The sequence below is a fragment of the Rhinopithecus roxellana genome, chromosome 1, assembly GCF_007565055.1.
Source record: "Rhinopithecus roxellana isolate Shanxi Qingling chromosome 1, ASM756505v1, whole genome shotgun sequence".
In the NCBI taxonomy this organism is placed as follows: domain Eukaryota; kingdom Metazoa; phylum Chordata; class Mammalia; order Primates; family Cercopithecidae; genus Rhinopithecus; species Rhinopithecus roxellana.
In genome coordinates, this window is record NC_044549.1 from 23,100,573 (window position 1) to 23,115,553 (window position 14,981).

Here is a 14,981-nt window from a genome sequence, read left to right on the forward strand (position 1 = left end):
TGGAGAAAAATTAAAATGGATATAATTGATTTTAGGGACAATATATTACTAATGAGTAAAAGTCACCATACAAATTAAAGTCGGAAAATTACCTCTTAGAAGCAATTTCAGTAGGAAAAAATTGATGATTCATAATTAAACCACAGCTGGATCATATGTCATTTGCCATATGACTCAGCAATATAATGTTGTAAAGAAAGTAAGCATTCTTCTGGACAATATTGATTCAAATATAAGATGAAAGGGCTGTATAGTTCATGAAGTGTAGGTTACTTGGAGAAGTTGGAAAAGGGAGCCTGAAAGATAATTACATAAAAATACTACCCACCAGACATGGTTAGAGGAGCTGTGATCATTTATCACCAAAATACAGAAAACAAAAGACTGAAGAGTATCAGTTTTTAAGTATATCTCTTATTTATTTGACTTTATTTGGAAATAAAATGTTCCGTATTAACATTTTTTTTCTCAAAAGTGAAGCATCCAAACTATTACTGTCTTAAATTATAAAATTCAAAATATGTTGCTTTCTTCCAAGCCTTCTAAAGAGAGTATGGTCAGGATGTTTTCTTTCCCAATGATTTTAAGATTTTATAATGACCATTAAAAACTTTTCTTTGCTGCCAAACAGCAATGTCTTCAGAATTACTAAGTTTAGGGAAACAATTGGTTTGTCTGTTAAATTACATGACTGCGTAAATTTGGAGGGTTTTTTTTTTTGGTTTGTTTTTTGCACTCTAGTTTTTCTGGTTTTCTTCATTATCAGATTATACCTGCCACTTCTTAATTTCTAATCCGATGCTTTAATCTACTGTGGGTTTGAGAATGATACAAATAAGCTCTCTAGAATTGGTCTAAAATAAGGGTAGAAAAGTAAAAATGAAGTCCTGAGATACCCATGTATGAGTGACCTCTACAGAATTTGTGCAGGAACCATACGACATGTATTCTAGCAGCCTGGAGTCTGTGTTTGTCTCAATAACTGAATCTTGCCCTACACAAAATGTAATGTGTAAATGTCTCATTTTGGTTTTCCGTATATTATTGAAGTTTGCATCTTGAAGATGTTGATATATTCTAGAAATGTGGTTCTCCTGTACTTTCTCCTATTGTGCCTAGAAGAAAATTTCTGTTCTTGTGTGACTTTAAAATGGTCTTACTTTGATTTTCAATTAAATTTTAAAAATTTCAAGTTGCCAGGTAAGTGATTTTGGGTAAGTAAAATATTATCAGAAGTATAAGACCTACAGTGTCTATAGTAAAGGGCTTAAATTGAAGCAGATGTAATTTAAATAAACTGAATATTAGTCTCTAATATAATCAAATAAATGGCATATTAATTTAAGTAAGCTAAGTATTGACCATTGAGTATTAACCAAACTGAATATTAGCTAATGACCACTGAATATAATTGAGATACACTGAACATTAGCCACCATATATGGTAAACTATGGAAACTAAAGATTTATGCATGGAATCAATTTGTTACATGGATATGGCTTAATAACAGTTCTGCCAAGAAACCAGAGGGTCACGTAAATCCTTTTTCGATTGATTCTGCAGATTTATGTTGATTTACTTTCTTTTTTTTCTCTCTAACATTGTTGTTTTAAGTAGTAAGTGTGCTGTTGTTGGGGAGGTAATAATAGATTTTTTATTGTTTTGTCATTAGGATTCAACCTACAACCAGCAGTTAATTATCCCCAGTATAGGACTACCTTTGAAAACCAAAGTATTTGCAGCTGTCCAAGCCACTAATCTGGATGGCAGGTAATTTCAAACTCTTATCTTTTTTAGGTCAAAACACTTTGACTGCCCAAACCCTCATGAGTCATAAAGTTGGCCCATTCATTTTTAAACTCAGTTTGAAAATATTATCATTGCCACACCATTTAGGCATGCTACTAAAAAGAAATAACAAATTACAAAATTTAAGAGGTTACACTCGTGTTGTGTCATTAATCGGAAAATAACATGTCTTCCCACAAAGAAGGCGAGTGGTTCTTGGAAGGGGGCATGGGAAGATCTGGGATGCCGAAATGTTGTATTTCTTCATCGGAAAGATGGTTAACCAGATGTAGTAATTCTGTGAACACTTGATTTGCTTGCTTTTCCATATGTATGTTACTCTTCAATGTGAATTTATTAAAAAATGAAAGGACACTGCATAAGAGTGTGTCAAAATTACATAAAATGATCTCCAGAAACATCTCTATAAAAAACTCTTAAATTTCAGATGATACCTAAGAAAATTCAGAGCAATCAAACTGAAATGGAACTCAAAAGCTGAAGCTCTAACCCTGCCTTATTAAAAAAAGTAATGTGAAAATGGCCTATTTTGGATTGCTCATGTATTAATATTTAAACTTTGCATCCTGAAGAGATTGGTATACTCTAGAAATTTCGTTCTTCTTTACCTTCCCTCTTCCTGTCCTGAAGAATATTTCTATTCTTGTATGAGTCTTTAAAATTGTCCTTTAATAATGCAGGAGTTTTTCCATTCCATTGACATTCACTTCCCATGGATTAGTATTTTTTTTTTATAACATCAGAGTTGGAGTGGGCTAATGTATAAGTGTGAGCAAAATCTAACATTATGGAGGAAGGATGTGTATGTGTATGCGCCTCATGGCTTTCTTCTCCCTAACACAGTGTTTATTGTGGACTCCACAATTGCCAAACCACTGATTCTGATATACAATTTATGCTCTAAACTCTTTTGCTGTATTTGCTATTATAATATTCTCTGAATCTGTTAGAGACAGTAATATCTAGAAATAAAAGGCTATTGTTTACAGTGAACATATAAGCATCTATGTAGCTCATTTTAAAGTTTACTTCTCAGACTTTGAGCATTCAGTTGTCTTGTACACAATTATTTATGGCATTAACCTTGACCCACCTTAATGTGAAATTGACAATTTGGTGCAGATTTTTAAACACTTTGAGTTTAGGAGAAAGTTAATACTTTTTAAAAACTTGTATGGGTACATAGCAGGTGTATCTATTTATGGAGTACTTGAGATGTTTTGATGCAGGCATGCATGTGAAATAAGCAGGATGGAATAAGAGAAAGTTTTAATATACAATAAACCTCTGCAAATAACAGGTAATAAACCATTATATTGCATGAGATAATAATTTTGTCAATATTTACTTCCCTTGTATTAGTAACTAATACCCAAAAGGAAATTCTGACTCTAGATTATGTTTGCTTACATTCTTTCAGATGGAATGTTTTAATGGATTATTGCTATACAACTCCATCAGGAAACCCAAATGATGACATTCGATATGATCTCTTCCTTAGGTAAGACTTAGCTGTCTAAGTATTGTATTGATACCAATGACCCAGTTGTAGATAACTGAAATGGAAAATCTAAGTCAGATAAATTAGAAATCACTAATATAGCTTTTGAATTTCAAGTTTTATATTTTGAACTTTGAGTCCTTATAAAAGCTGAAAGTATAAAAGTTGAGAGAAGTTTTCAACACAAAATGCTGATAAGGCTATTGTTGAATCAGAGTTGTAAGTAAGTTAGGTCCACCAAAGATGTTTTATTCATGTTTAGGAGATATGGGAATATTTCACTGTCTTAGGAAAAGCATAGTTAGGACATAATATTCGCAGGAAAAGAAATGCAATAGAGGTTACTATTTATCTGCAGCTGGACTGTCTCATATGTCAAAAGGAGAGTAAAATTAAAGTAATGGTCTGGATAATTTAGACCCCAAAATACTTTTGTTCATTTATCAGTATTTAGTATAAAACTATAATATAACCTACCACTCCTTTTTTTATTAGAGCCAATAACTTCATCCTCCTTCCCCAATAGACAGTGAGAGAGTGAATGTAATATACATTTGGGGAAAGAGGACATCGATCACAAAACCATTCAATCATCCCAGTTCCTTTTCAGCATTTTTATCTGACAGCCGAACAGACTTGAGAGTCAAGCAATGTCTTCTAATCATGCTTGTAAAATGCAGTTGGCTTAGCTCACTGCAGCTTATTGACACATGATGGAAGTAATATAATGGGAAACCAAAAGAATACACTTTATTGGCTAATCAAGGGTAAGATGATGTTCAGAGGGTACAGTCAAACTGTTACTCTTACATATCCTATTTCTGGAAATGTTAATTTGGGCAACATTTTTGGGAAAAAATGTCAGTATGTATCAAAAGCCTTAAAAGTTTCATATTCTTTGATTCTAGCTTCACAAATTGGGAAATACATTTTAAAATATTTATGATGTTCTGGTCTATCAGTGATATTTACAATAGTAAAACATGGGAACGAATTATATATTCAGCCATAAAGAAATGGCTAGGTGAATGATGGACAACCAGTAAGTTGAGAGTCCATACAGGCATAACAATCCTATAGAGTTATGTCTTAGATAGGAAAAAAATGGTTGGCTTTCTCTTACCTTCTCCCTTTTTGTCTTATTGGTATTTCTATCTTTGAAAATAGTTGATTCTTTAACATTTAAAGGTATTAAAATATCAAGGAAAAGGATCGTAATATATAATTGTGTATATAATGAACTTCATTTATATAACAGAAAAGACTGTAAGGAGAAACAGCAAGAGGTTCCCAGTGGTTATTTATGCTTGGTAGGGTTATGGATTTTTTTTGACATTTCTCTTATTTTCCCAAACTTCTATAATCCTCATATATTGATAATCTGGAATATGATCATCAGACTTCTAGTGTGAATATAGAAGCAGCTTAGTGCTGAATCTTTTCAGTTTTCATGTTGGAAACCATTCAGAGTGAAATGTATAAAGAAAAAAATTTCCCAAATGTCCTTTTTTTGTGAATCTAGGAGGAAGAGAATACCTAGAAATTCTAAAGGAAATGTTAGTGTGGATGAAAACAGTTAAGATCAAGAGAAAATAGTGTAGAAAGCAGTGTAGAAGAGGTGGTAAGGAAGGCAGGGAAGAAAAGTGGGTGCTGAGGGGTCCTAAGGGAGTCAGCTCCCAGAAACAGCAGGAGAAATACACAACTAGAAGGAAAGGGCACTACTTTGAATGGAAACTGCTATCCCCCAGGCTGGGGAATCTGAAGAATGAAACAGTAGAGAATGCTCAGAGCCTCAGAAGTGGCAGATCTCAGAAAGTGCCAGCAAAAGTATACCTTCTAAAGGTGAAGGAATCACCTGGGAAGGCAGGGGCTCTAGCCTTGCTGGCAAGGCTGGTGAATAAACCTCAGGAACCCAGGGCTGATGGTAGAACCCGTGAATATCTTTTAAGCTCAGTCAGCTGCACAGTTCTGCTATATTCAAAGAAAATTGTTATTGAAAAACAGAGGAGGGAGCCCTTGAGTTGGGGAAATCCTTGAGGAAGGTATTTACCATTCTGCATTGTCTTAGGGGTCCTAAAAGTTTTAGGTTTAGGGAAATCCACTCTTTCAAACTTGAATGATAAACAGATGCAGGTATTTCCTGTAGTATTCCAATATTCTACAGGAAAAATATCGAAAATGGGAGAAAAGAAATTTTAAAGATGAATAAACTCACCAGAAAAATGTTGCCACGGAATATATAATATATACATTCGAACGTTAATTTTTAAAAAGCAAAAAGCATCATGGTTATGAAGATAGAATTATGAGAACTTAGGTAAGTAAGGGTAGGACAGTAAAAGTCATGGCTATGGAAATGTGAAAAGGAAACTGGGATAAGTGAAAATAAATGGAAATATAAAAAATGTATGAGAGGAAGGGACACGCCATTAGAAGACATTCAAAGGAGTGCAGATCACAGCAAAAACAGTGTGGGACATGGAAGATAAGTATAAGGAATACAAATAAAAATAAACAAATATAAAGGAAAATAAAAAGGAATAAGTAAGATAGAAATAAAAAGGTGAGAAAGGGAATTCAATATATGTATAATATGCATAATTAGAATTGTCCCCCCAAAAGTCAAAAGAATAGAACACCATGTTTAAAAATATAATCCAGGAACATTTTCCTAAATTAAAAAAAAAAATCTGTCATTGACATAATGAATTGATGCCCTGGATGAAATTGAAGATTTCATTAAGTGGAAACCAGGGGAAATATAAAAAGACATAGAAATACAATAAAAAATTAGAGATTTTACCTCTTAGAAAACTTACTTCTGGTGACCAACAAGTAAGTAAGGAAGTAAGGATATAGAAAATCTAAATGACATAAGCAATAAGCTATATACAGAGAGACAGCAATTCATAACAATATCAAAAACCAGGAAGTCCTCACCACTTGGAAGTTGCAAAACCCATAAATAAGACTTGTATCAAAAATGAAAATATGAACCAATTTTTTTGGAAGAAGTTAAGAAAAAGTAGGTTCCTTGAAAAAATACATTAATAGAGAATCACAGGCTAATCAAATCAAGAAGAAAAGGGATAAATGACAAATACAAAAAGATAAGGGGGGAATCAACATGGAAATGAGCAGAGTACTGTTCTATTAGATATCACAGTCAATAAAATGTCTACAATTATTAAAGGAATGTGATATTATGCAAGGCTAGACACATAGACAAAAGTCACAGAACAATAAAAGTCACAGAACAATAAACTGAGAAATGGATCCCCAAACATATAGGAATTTAGTATAAGATGGAGTGTGGAATCACAAATCAGTGAGATAAGTAGATTTTTAAAAACAGTGTTGGACATGGATAACAGTAAGATAAAAGATAGTACTGGACCTATACTTCACTTAATATACCATAATAAAACCTAAATAGATTATTATTTAAATGTAAAAACTACAACTTTAAAAGTGGTAGAATAAAACAAGAGAAATACCTTCAGAACTTTGGAGTAAGGAAACTGTTTTCAGTCTAAATACTAGAAGCCACAAAATAACATATTGAAAATTTAACTACATAAGAATAAAACTGTGCGCGCGCACACACACACACACACACACTGTCCAAAGCCAAATAATAAAGTAAAACAATCTGCAACTTATATAACAACCAGTAGCCACTCTTCTTAATACATAAAAGAACTCATAAGAATCAGAAAGAAAATGGCCAACAACACAGCAGAATTTGGTCAAAAGACATAAACCACTTTTAGATAAAGAAATGCAAATGACTATAAGGTATGTGAAGATATACAAACTAATTATAAGAAAAATATAAGTTAAAATTATAGGGTGATAGTTTATTTTTACTCTCAAATAGGGAATAATAAAAAGTTTTATCCATACATTTTGCTGATGTAGCTCTGGAGAAGTAAGCATTGTTTTCATATATTGCTTGTGAAGTCCAAAATTGAACAATATTTATATAGGGCAATTTGACAATATCTATTAAATGATTATATGGATGTATTCTGTAGATAATCCTGTACATGTTCAACATGATATATTGTAAGGCTATTCATTATTACTTCATTTTTAAAAAGCAAAAGATTAAAAACAATGCATGTACATAAATAGGAAACTGATTAAATAAACTCTGAAACATGTCCATGATGAAATACTATACAGCTGTGGAAGAAAATGAGGAAGCTCTCTAAATGTTAATACGAAAAGATCTCTAACACTGCTAAATCTTTAAAAGGCGAGGTACAACGTAGTGTAGGCAGTATGCTATCACTTGTTTAAGGAATGAGGACAGTAAGAATACATTGCTTCTGTTTCTATTTTCATATACCCTGGGAATGATGTGAAAATAAATGAAAATAAATGAGAACAAAAAGAAGTGAGATCGCTTCTGGCAGGTTTCTATATATTTTAAATTGTTTGGATTTTTGAACTATATGAAAGTATAATTCTTCTAGCTATTATTGCAATCAGAAACTGATCTGTTTAAATTTTATGATCCAGGTTTTATTGTCATATCTGTTGAATTAGCTTATACTATGATTAAATGTCTGTAACATGGCATGGTTCTGTTAGCTCTTAACGTAATGATGGATCCTTAATACGGTAGAAATTAATTTACAAGTCTCAGTAGGTTGATACTTTCCAGTGATGTCCTGTTTTCACGTTCCCTGAAATTTAGCTGTGACAAGGATCCTCAGACCACCGTCATTGAGAATGGCCGAAGCCAGCGGGGTCGGTTTTCATTTGAAGTGTTCCGATTTGTGAAACACAAGAATCAGAAAATGTCCACTGTCTTCTTGCACTGTGTTACCAAGCTCTGTAGAGCAGATGACTGCCCCTTCCTTATGCCGGTATGTTTTTAAGGAACCTCATTCTAAGTTGTTGAATTGATCTAAGCTGAAAGTTTATCAAATGTCAGAAACTAATTTCTGCTTGGGAAGTGGATATGTGTTAGGTAAAATAGTTTGAAGTCGGATTTATTCATTTGTCTAGTAAAGATCTGCTAAATATCCTACTTTGTGCCAAGCATTACACTGAGGATACATAGATGAGGCATGCACAAATTCTGAATTTAATTAGATTATCCTTTACGATCATGAGCTAGTCACAGAAGAAAGCAAGACAAAAATCTTATGGTGCAAAGGCAGACAAATATATGGGTTGTAGTAACAGGCAGTATTCACCATTGCAAGAGAGTTAAATCAGGAGAGATTGAGAGGATTGGTGGAGATGAACTCCAGCTGTTACTTTGAAGAGGACTGAACCCCAAAGAACCAAAATCAAGACTGTGAGAGACACTGCTGGCCAAACGATGGTCAAAGACACAGACACATAAATTAGTGTGATCAGAGAACTTCTAATTCTTCAGGAGGGTTGTAGAGCAGAGTAGAGATGATTGGAAAACCCGGGGAGCACAGTGGGCTGGTGCTGGAAAGGTAGATTGTGGTCAGATGGTCGGGAAATCACTGAGATTGAAGGTTAAAAGCAGTGAAAGGTGTGCATCTGAATTGCATACAGTCACCATTAAAATAAAGATCCATTTAGTAGTGAATTAAAAAATTCTATTCTGACTGGCTCTCTAGGGTCACATCATTATTAACCTGAGAAAAATGCAGGCCCCTTTTTAATTTGAAATGCCATTAATATGTTTATATTTATGTTCAATTCATGCATAAATGGGAAGCTATTTCTTCATACTCATTGATCCCTTTGGGCTAATAAGCTATGTCAGATAGGGGTAAATGGAGAGTCCACATTACCTTGAGTCCATGCTGACCAACATTTCCAGGAAGGATTTATTAAAGGCTTGAGAGAAATAAAAGTAGAAAAGTTTGATAAACACAGCACTTTTTCAAGAGAGCCATTGAGCTATGTAAATTAATGAGGCAGTGCCCAATTACAGAGGGAGGAAATAAGAAATGTGGCCCAAGCCAGGGTAAGAAACACTGTAGTAGTTACATGCAAAGTAATTAAATAAATGCACAGAAGGAAATGAATAAAATTAAACATGTGGTATCTCTTCCAAAAGAATCTGCTTTCCAAATGGCCATAAAGAAACAATTCTGTGCCGGTGTGGAATTTCATTTGTTTTCATTAACACCTCAGATTTGCAGCCACAGAGAAAGGAGAGATGCTGGGAGGAGGACGACTTGGAGCCCCCAGAGCTCTTCTGGCAGTGCAGTGCTCTCTGCTGGTCCCATCATTACTCGGAGTGGTAAGTGTGCTCCTCCTTCTGTATGCAGTAATAGACGGTTCCAAAATGCCTCCTTACTTGGCTTCTAACGAGAACTCAAAGTGGTTCCTAAACAGCACTAATTAACTGTGAGACAAGATAAACTGCTAAGCAACTTTAATTTCACAGTAGTTTTCCTGTTTACTCAGCTTTCACACAAAGGGCAATATTGTCTTTACTACATTTCCTGTTTACACACACACACACACACACACACACACACACACACACACACACGAGTATGCCATGATGGACCTGTTTTTTTTTTTTTTTTTTTGAGACAGAGTCTCGCTCTGTTGTCCAGGCTGGGGTGCAGTGATGTGATCTTGGCTCACTGCAGCCTCCACCTCCTAGGTTCAAGAGATTCTCCTGCCTCAGCCTCCCGAGTAGCTGAGATTACAGGTGTCTGCCACCACACCTGGCTAATTTTTGTATTTTTAGTAGAGATGGGGTTTCACCATATTACTCAGGCTGGTCTTGAAATCCTGACTTCGTGATCCGCCCACCTTGGGCTCCCAAAACGCTGGGATTATAGGCGTGAGCCCGGCCCATGCTGGATGTGTGTAATCACCCTGTGAATACACTTCACCCTCCTTTGCCCTGCTGTTGCCCATGACTACTAATCTGAGTGGACTGCAGCCTCTAGCTCCCTTGCCCTCTAGTTTCTGGCTGGGCTTGACTAATCGGTGGTGCTGTAAGCAGCAGTGGAGTCCACAGGGCTCCTCCCAGACAATTCTCTCCCTGTGACTACTATGAAAACCCTCTCCTTGTCCCTTAACTCTCCTCATCCCTTAACTCTCCTCTCTCTCGTGAATTTTCTATGTCTTTATAAATAGCCTATTAAACACTCCGTATATGGCCCAGTTTGAGTACCATTTGTTTCCTTTCAGAATTGTGCATATTACATACTCTCATCTACTGCATTCATTTGTGCTCATGAATTTATATGATCTAATGGACACAACTCTTTATAACTCTTTATAAACATATTCTCAGGTATACAAATATATGTGCATACATGTACCTACACACACACACACACACACACACACACACACACACACACACTGTAAATGGATGTAGATTTTGTAGGTTTAAGTCAGTGTGAACCCAGAGGCTTCCGGAGTCCGTTGGATAAAACAGAGATGTGGCATGAAAAGCTCTGAAACTAAAGCTAGAAAAACAGGTTCTAGATTTAGCTTTTGTTCTAACATGCCATGTGAGTAGAGGCTTTATTTCATTTCTCTGGGCAGATGTTTCTTCATTTTTAAAGTAAAAGTTTTTAAAAAGTTTAAAAAGTTTTAAAATGTTTTTTTCATTTTAAAATAAAAGTTTTAAGATTTTTTTTTCTAACTCTGTCGTTCTAAATTTTCTCCCAAAAAAGAGAATAATTCTGATTTGGATTATATGCTAATAATATTTTCTCCATTTTATATTAGCCTTAAGGCTGTTACTGCGTTTCTGTTACATTTTCGGTACCTTTTCTCCATGCTGCCCATCCCACGGTCAAAAGAAAGTTTTGCTTGAAATAGGCAAATCAGTAAAAAGTGGTTTTGGCCCAAAACATTCAGACAATTGCTTTAATTACTTTCCTCCCTGTGCTTGTATAGACCTAACATTATTTAAAAACAAACCAATAGGCCCTTTCAATAATGTAGAGATACATTAAATATGAAATTTCAAACTTAGCCCATACTCCCTGAAGATTTTTGGTATGTGCTTTGACTGGTTTAAAAATGACTGGGTTGGCCCACAATGGCTCATGCCTGAAATCCCAGCACTTTGGGAGGCCGAGGCGGGCGGATTACCTGAGGTCAGGAGTTCGAGACCAGCCTGGCAACATGGTGAATTGCCATCTCTACTAAAAATACAGAAATTAGCCGGGTGTGGTGGCACACGCCTGTAATCACAGCTTCTTGGGAGGCTGAGGCAGGAGAACTGCTTGAGCCAGGGAGGCAGAGGTTGCAGTGAGCCAAGATCGTGCCACTGCATTCCAACCTGGCCAACAGAGTGAGACTCTGTCTCAACAATAAAATAAAATAAAATAAAATAAAATAAAATAAAAGACTGGTTTGTGGCTTGTGAAAGTCCCATTTTTGATCTCTATCTAGCTTTCAGAAGTGGCTCATAGAATTACATTGAATGGAAACTCAGTTCTTGCTGCCAATAATTAGGATTGCTTTTGGGTAGGCACAATAAAAGAGATTTTTATTTCCATGGAGCATATCTAGAGTCAGTTTGCTATAAGAAAAGAAATTTAAAAGTGACATTTCTTCTGTTCATCTTAGGTAGACGGCTTTTCCTCCTTAATTACCATCTTACTTCCTTCTTGCCTACGTGGAACTAAGTATTACGGTTTTTAAATAATTTGTTAGCTGTATTCATCCGTTCTAATGTTGCTAATAAAGAAACACCTGAGACTGCGTAATTTATAAAGAAAAAGAGATTTAATGGCGTCACAGTTCCACGTGGGTGGGGAGGCCTCACAATCATGGCAGAAGGCAAAGGAAGAGCAAAGGCATGTCTTACATGGTGGCAGGCAAGAGGGCATGTGCAGAGGAATTGCCCTTTATAAAACTGTGAGATCTCGTAAGACTTACTCACTCTCATGAGAATAGCATGGGAAAAACCGACCCCATGATTCAATTACCTTCCATGACATGTGGGTATTATGGGAGCTATAATTCAAGATGAGATTTGGGTGGGTACACAAACCATATCATTATTGTAAAATAATTTTTAAAATTCAAAAAAAATTATAAGATCCCCAAAATCCCAACAAAGATAAATAAGTAGAAGTCTCTAATTCTAACATAAGTAAACAGTTCTCCAGGTTTATAGGTTTCATCCATCCCATGTCCAGTTGCCACAAAGAGCTATCAATGCCTCTGATGTCATGCCTGGATTTCTTTCCAAGTTTCAACCAGTTTCTACCTCAAGAATGTCACTTATTGCCCAACATGCTAGAGTTGTCTCGGGATCACCTCCGGTTTCTCCACCGGCAGAGCCCCCAGAGGAGCACACTCACACTTTCAGGGTTCCCTTGAATCCTCTCTCATTCTCTCTGGAATTATTTTTAAATAATTTTGATAAATTTTGGCATGGTCTTCTTTAGTCATCATGGTGGTCTCACTGCTTAGAGGAACATATATAAAGATGTTTACATTGTAATACTATGATACCTATGAAAAAGTATATTTTTAAAAATTCCACATGAACACAGAACTCAGAACTCAAGCCCTATGCATCCACATGCAAATCCTATGTAAACTTCATGTTCAGCTTCATGACCAGAACTACCTTTTTTCCTTAGTTTCACTTTATTTTTATCTTAGGTCAGCTAGAATTTATCTCTTCAGGTCCTGTGGCCAATTTTATATAGACAAGTCCAATTTCAGGCTTGATTTGCTTTCTTCAAAGCTCTCTGATTCTTGGAAGTTTTGCTCTGTTTGCTCATTGAACCACTCCTTTTCCCTAGACATATAGCTTAGGTCAAGTTCAGTAAGTTGTGAAACCTCAGAACTCCTGTTTTGTTTTGCTTTTTAATGAAATCAAATCCATTCTGGATATTTTTTTACCCAACATTGTTAATAGTTTTGTTACTTGACTTAGGAAAATCTTCACACCCTCATAATGCCACCCCTCAAGAAAAATTTCCTGAAGTGTTCTTATTTAAAACTTCAAAATGCTAAAGGTGCTTGGGTAGGGGAGTGCTTATCAAAGGGTGCAATTCTGGAAATCTAAAGGCACCAACACCAGAAAATAATACCTAAATGTTTTGTTTAATTAAATTCCTTTGGAGAAACCCAAGCCATATTCTTGTTCAATCAGAATTGTTGAGTTTTGTGAGTAGTTAATAATTCACTTGAGCATGCTTGTTTAGTCCCTTCATAGGACGGGCACTCTTCTAGGAACTGGGAGTACAACAGAGAACAGGCCACAGACTTTGTCCTCGGAGATCTTAGAGTTCAGTGGTAGAAACAGACTATTAACGAGCATAACACTGTGAAAAGTAAAAAGGTTGGCGCTTATTAACTTGAAATGTGTGGTCCATTTTACTACATAGGTTATTAAAATTTTTTTTAAAAATAGTTTTCTAGTGCTAAGAGAAAAAAAATTATTCTGTATATGTCTTTGGTGGTCTTATTATTATTATTATTATTATTATTTCAACTACTTACATGAGAAAGCAGAGAATGACAATTTATCTGCCACTTCTGGCTTTCAAATGACTGTGGCATTGCTGCTATCACCTTCCTCCTATAGGATTTCAAATAGATAAATATACTCTTGGAGAGCCCCAAAAGTTTGGTATTCCAATCAGTTCTAATTCCAGAAGGCTTCAGGTGTTTCTTTTAGCATATATGTACATGTCAAGACCAAGTGGGTTCGAGGATAAAACAAGCTGTGGTGCGATAAAAGCCTCCTGAAAAAATGTCTACCTTCCCTTTCAAGGCTTTACAGTGCTTTGATTTTTTGTTTGTTTGCTTTGTTTGCAATGATACAAAAATTGGAGGCTACCAGAAATAGCAACTAGATAAAGCAATTCTCTCCACCTTTATCCACTATCAAATACAATTCCAAATAGTATTAGAATATCACAGGTTTTGATTTCAACCACCTGCCAAAGGTAGTATGCTTTCATTTTCTCAGAGTTCTGGAACCTGGATTTTGTCGTTCCAGTCTCATTTGGAAAAGAGTGTGTCTTTTCCCCACACGGGGAGGTTTTGTCCACAGCCAAGTCCTCATTAATGACACCTGAAATATTGCTTCTATAAAAGTGTTGGTGGTAATATGGGGAGTGAGGGGGACAGTCTGACTTCTGTTAACCTTAGGAGGCAGAAAATAGCAGAGAGGGCATCTAGTCATAGCACTTTTGTCCTATTTGGAACACTTATTAGAAAGGAACTTTCTATTTTTTAGTTGAAATATTTTAAAGCAATTAAGTGTGATTTCTAAAAAAAGACAATAGCTTTCAAAAAGACATTTTGTACCATTATATATTCTCCCCCTGTGTTCCAGTGAGGCAGCTCATCTTGGGAAAAGAGCACATGGATATTTTGGAAGAATTGATCATAGTCCATTCATCCCACCTGTTTCCATGAGAAGCAAGTGTTGTTATAAAGTAGTATTGGTTAGAGGTTAGGATTTTTCTGAATGTTGTATAATAAAAAATGTGTGTTATTTTTCTTTTTGTCCTATAGCGATGCATTGCACCATTCAAAAGAGTCCTATGAATGAGTGCCGTATTAATTTTGAGCATTGTACTTCAGGATCAGACAGCATCGTTTCTGCCAAGATTCATGTGTCTGAAGAAAAAATGGTGTCAGATATTTTATAAATATCTCACCAGGTTCTCCCCTTACTTGTTTTAAATACTAATCCTAGAGTTTCATAGCTTGAGATATTCA

The 14,981-nt window shown here is 35.4% G+C and overlaps 1 protein-coding gene across 2 annotated transcripts in view; it reads left to right on the top strand.

Annotated features, from left to right (window-relative positions):
* Window positions 1–14,981, top strand: part of ZPLD1 (zona pellucida like domain containing 1) — a 60,995-nt gene that overhangs the window by 42,022 nt on the left and 3,992 nt on the right. For both annotated transcript variants that reach the window (XM_030929385.1, XM_030929391.1), the window contains exons 6-9: window positions 1,674–1,771; window positions 3,231–3,311; window positions 8,017–8,188; window positions 9,444–9,552. In XM_030929385.1, coding sequence (XP_030785245.1) covers window positions 1,674–1,771; window positions 3,231–3,311; window positions 8,017–8,188; window positions 9,444–9,552 — 460 coding nt within the window. The remainder of the gene's footprint in view (window positions 1–1,673; window positions 1,772–3,230; window positions 3,312–8,016; window positions 8,189–9,443; window positions 9,553–14,981) is intronic.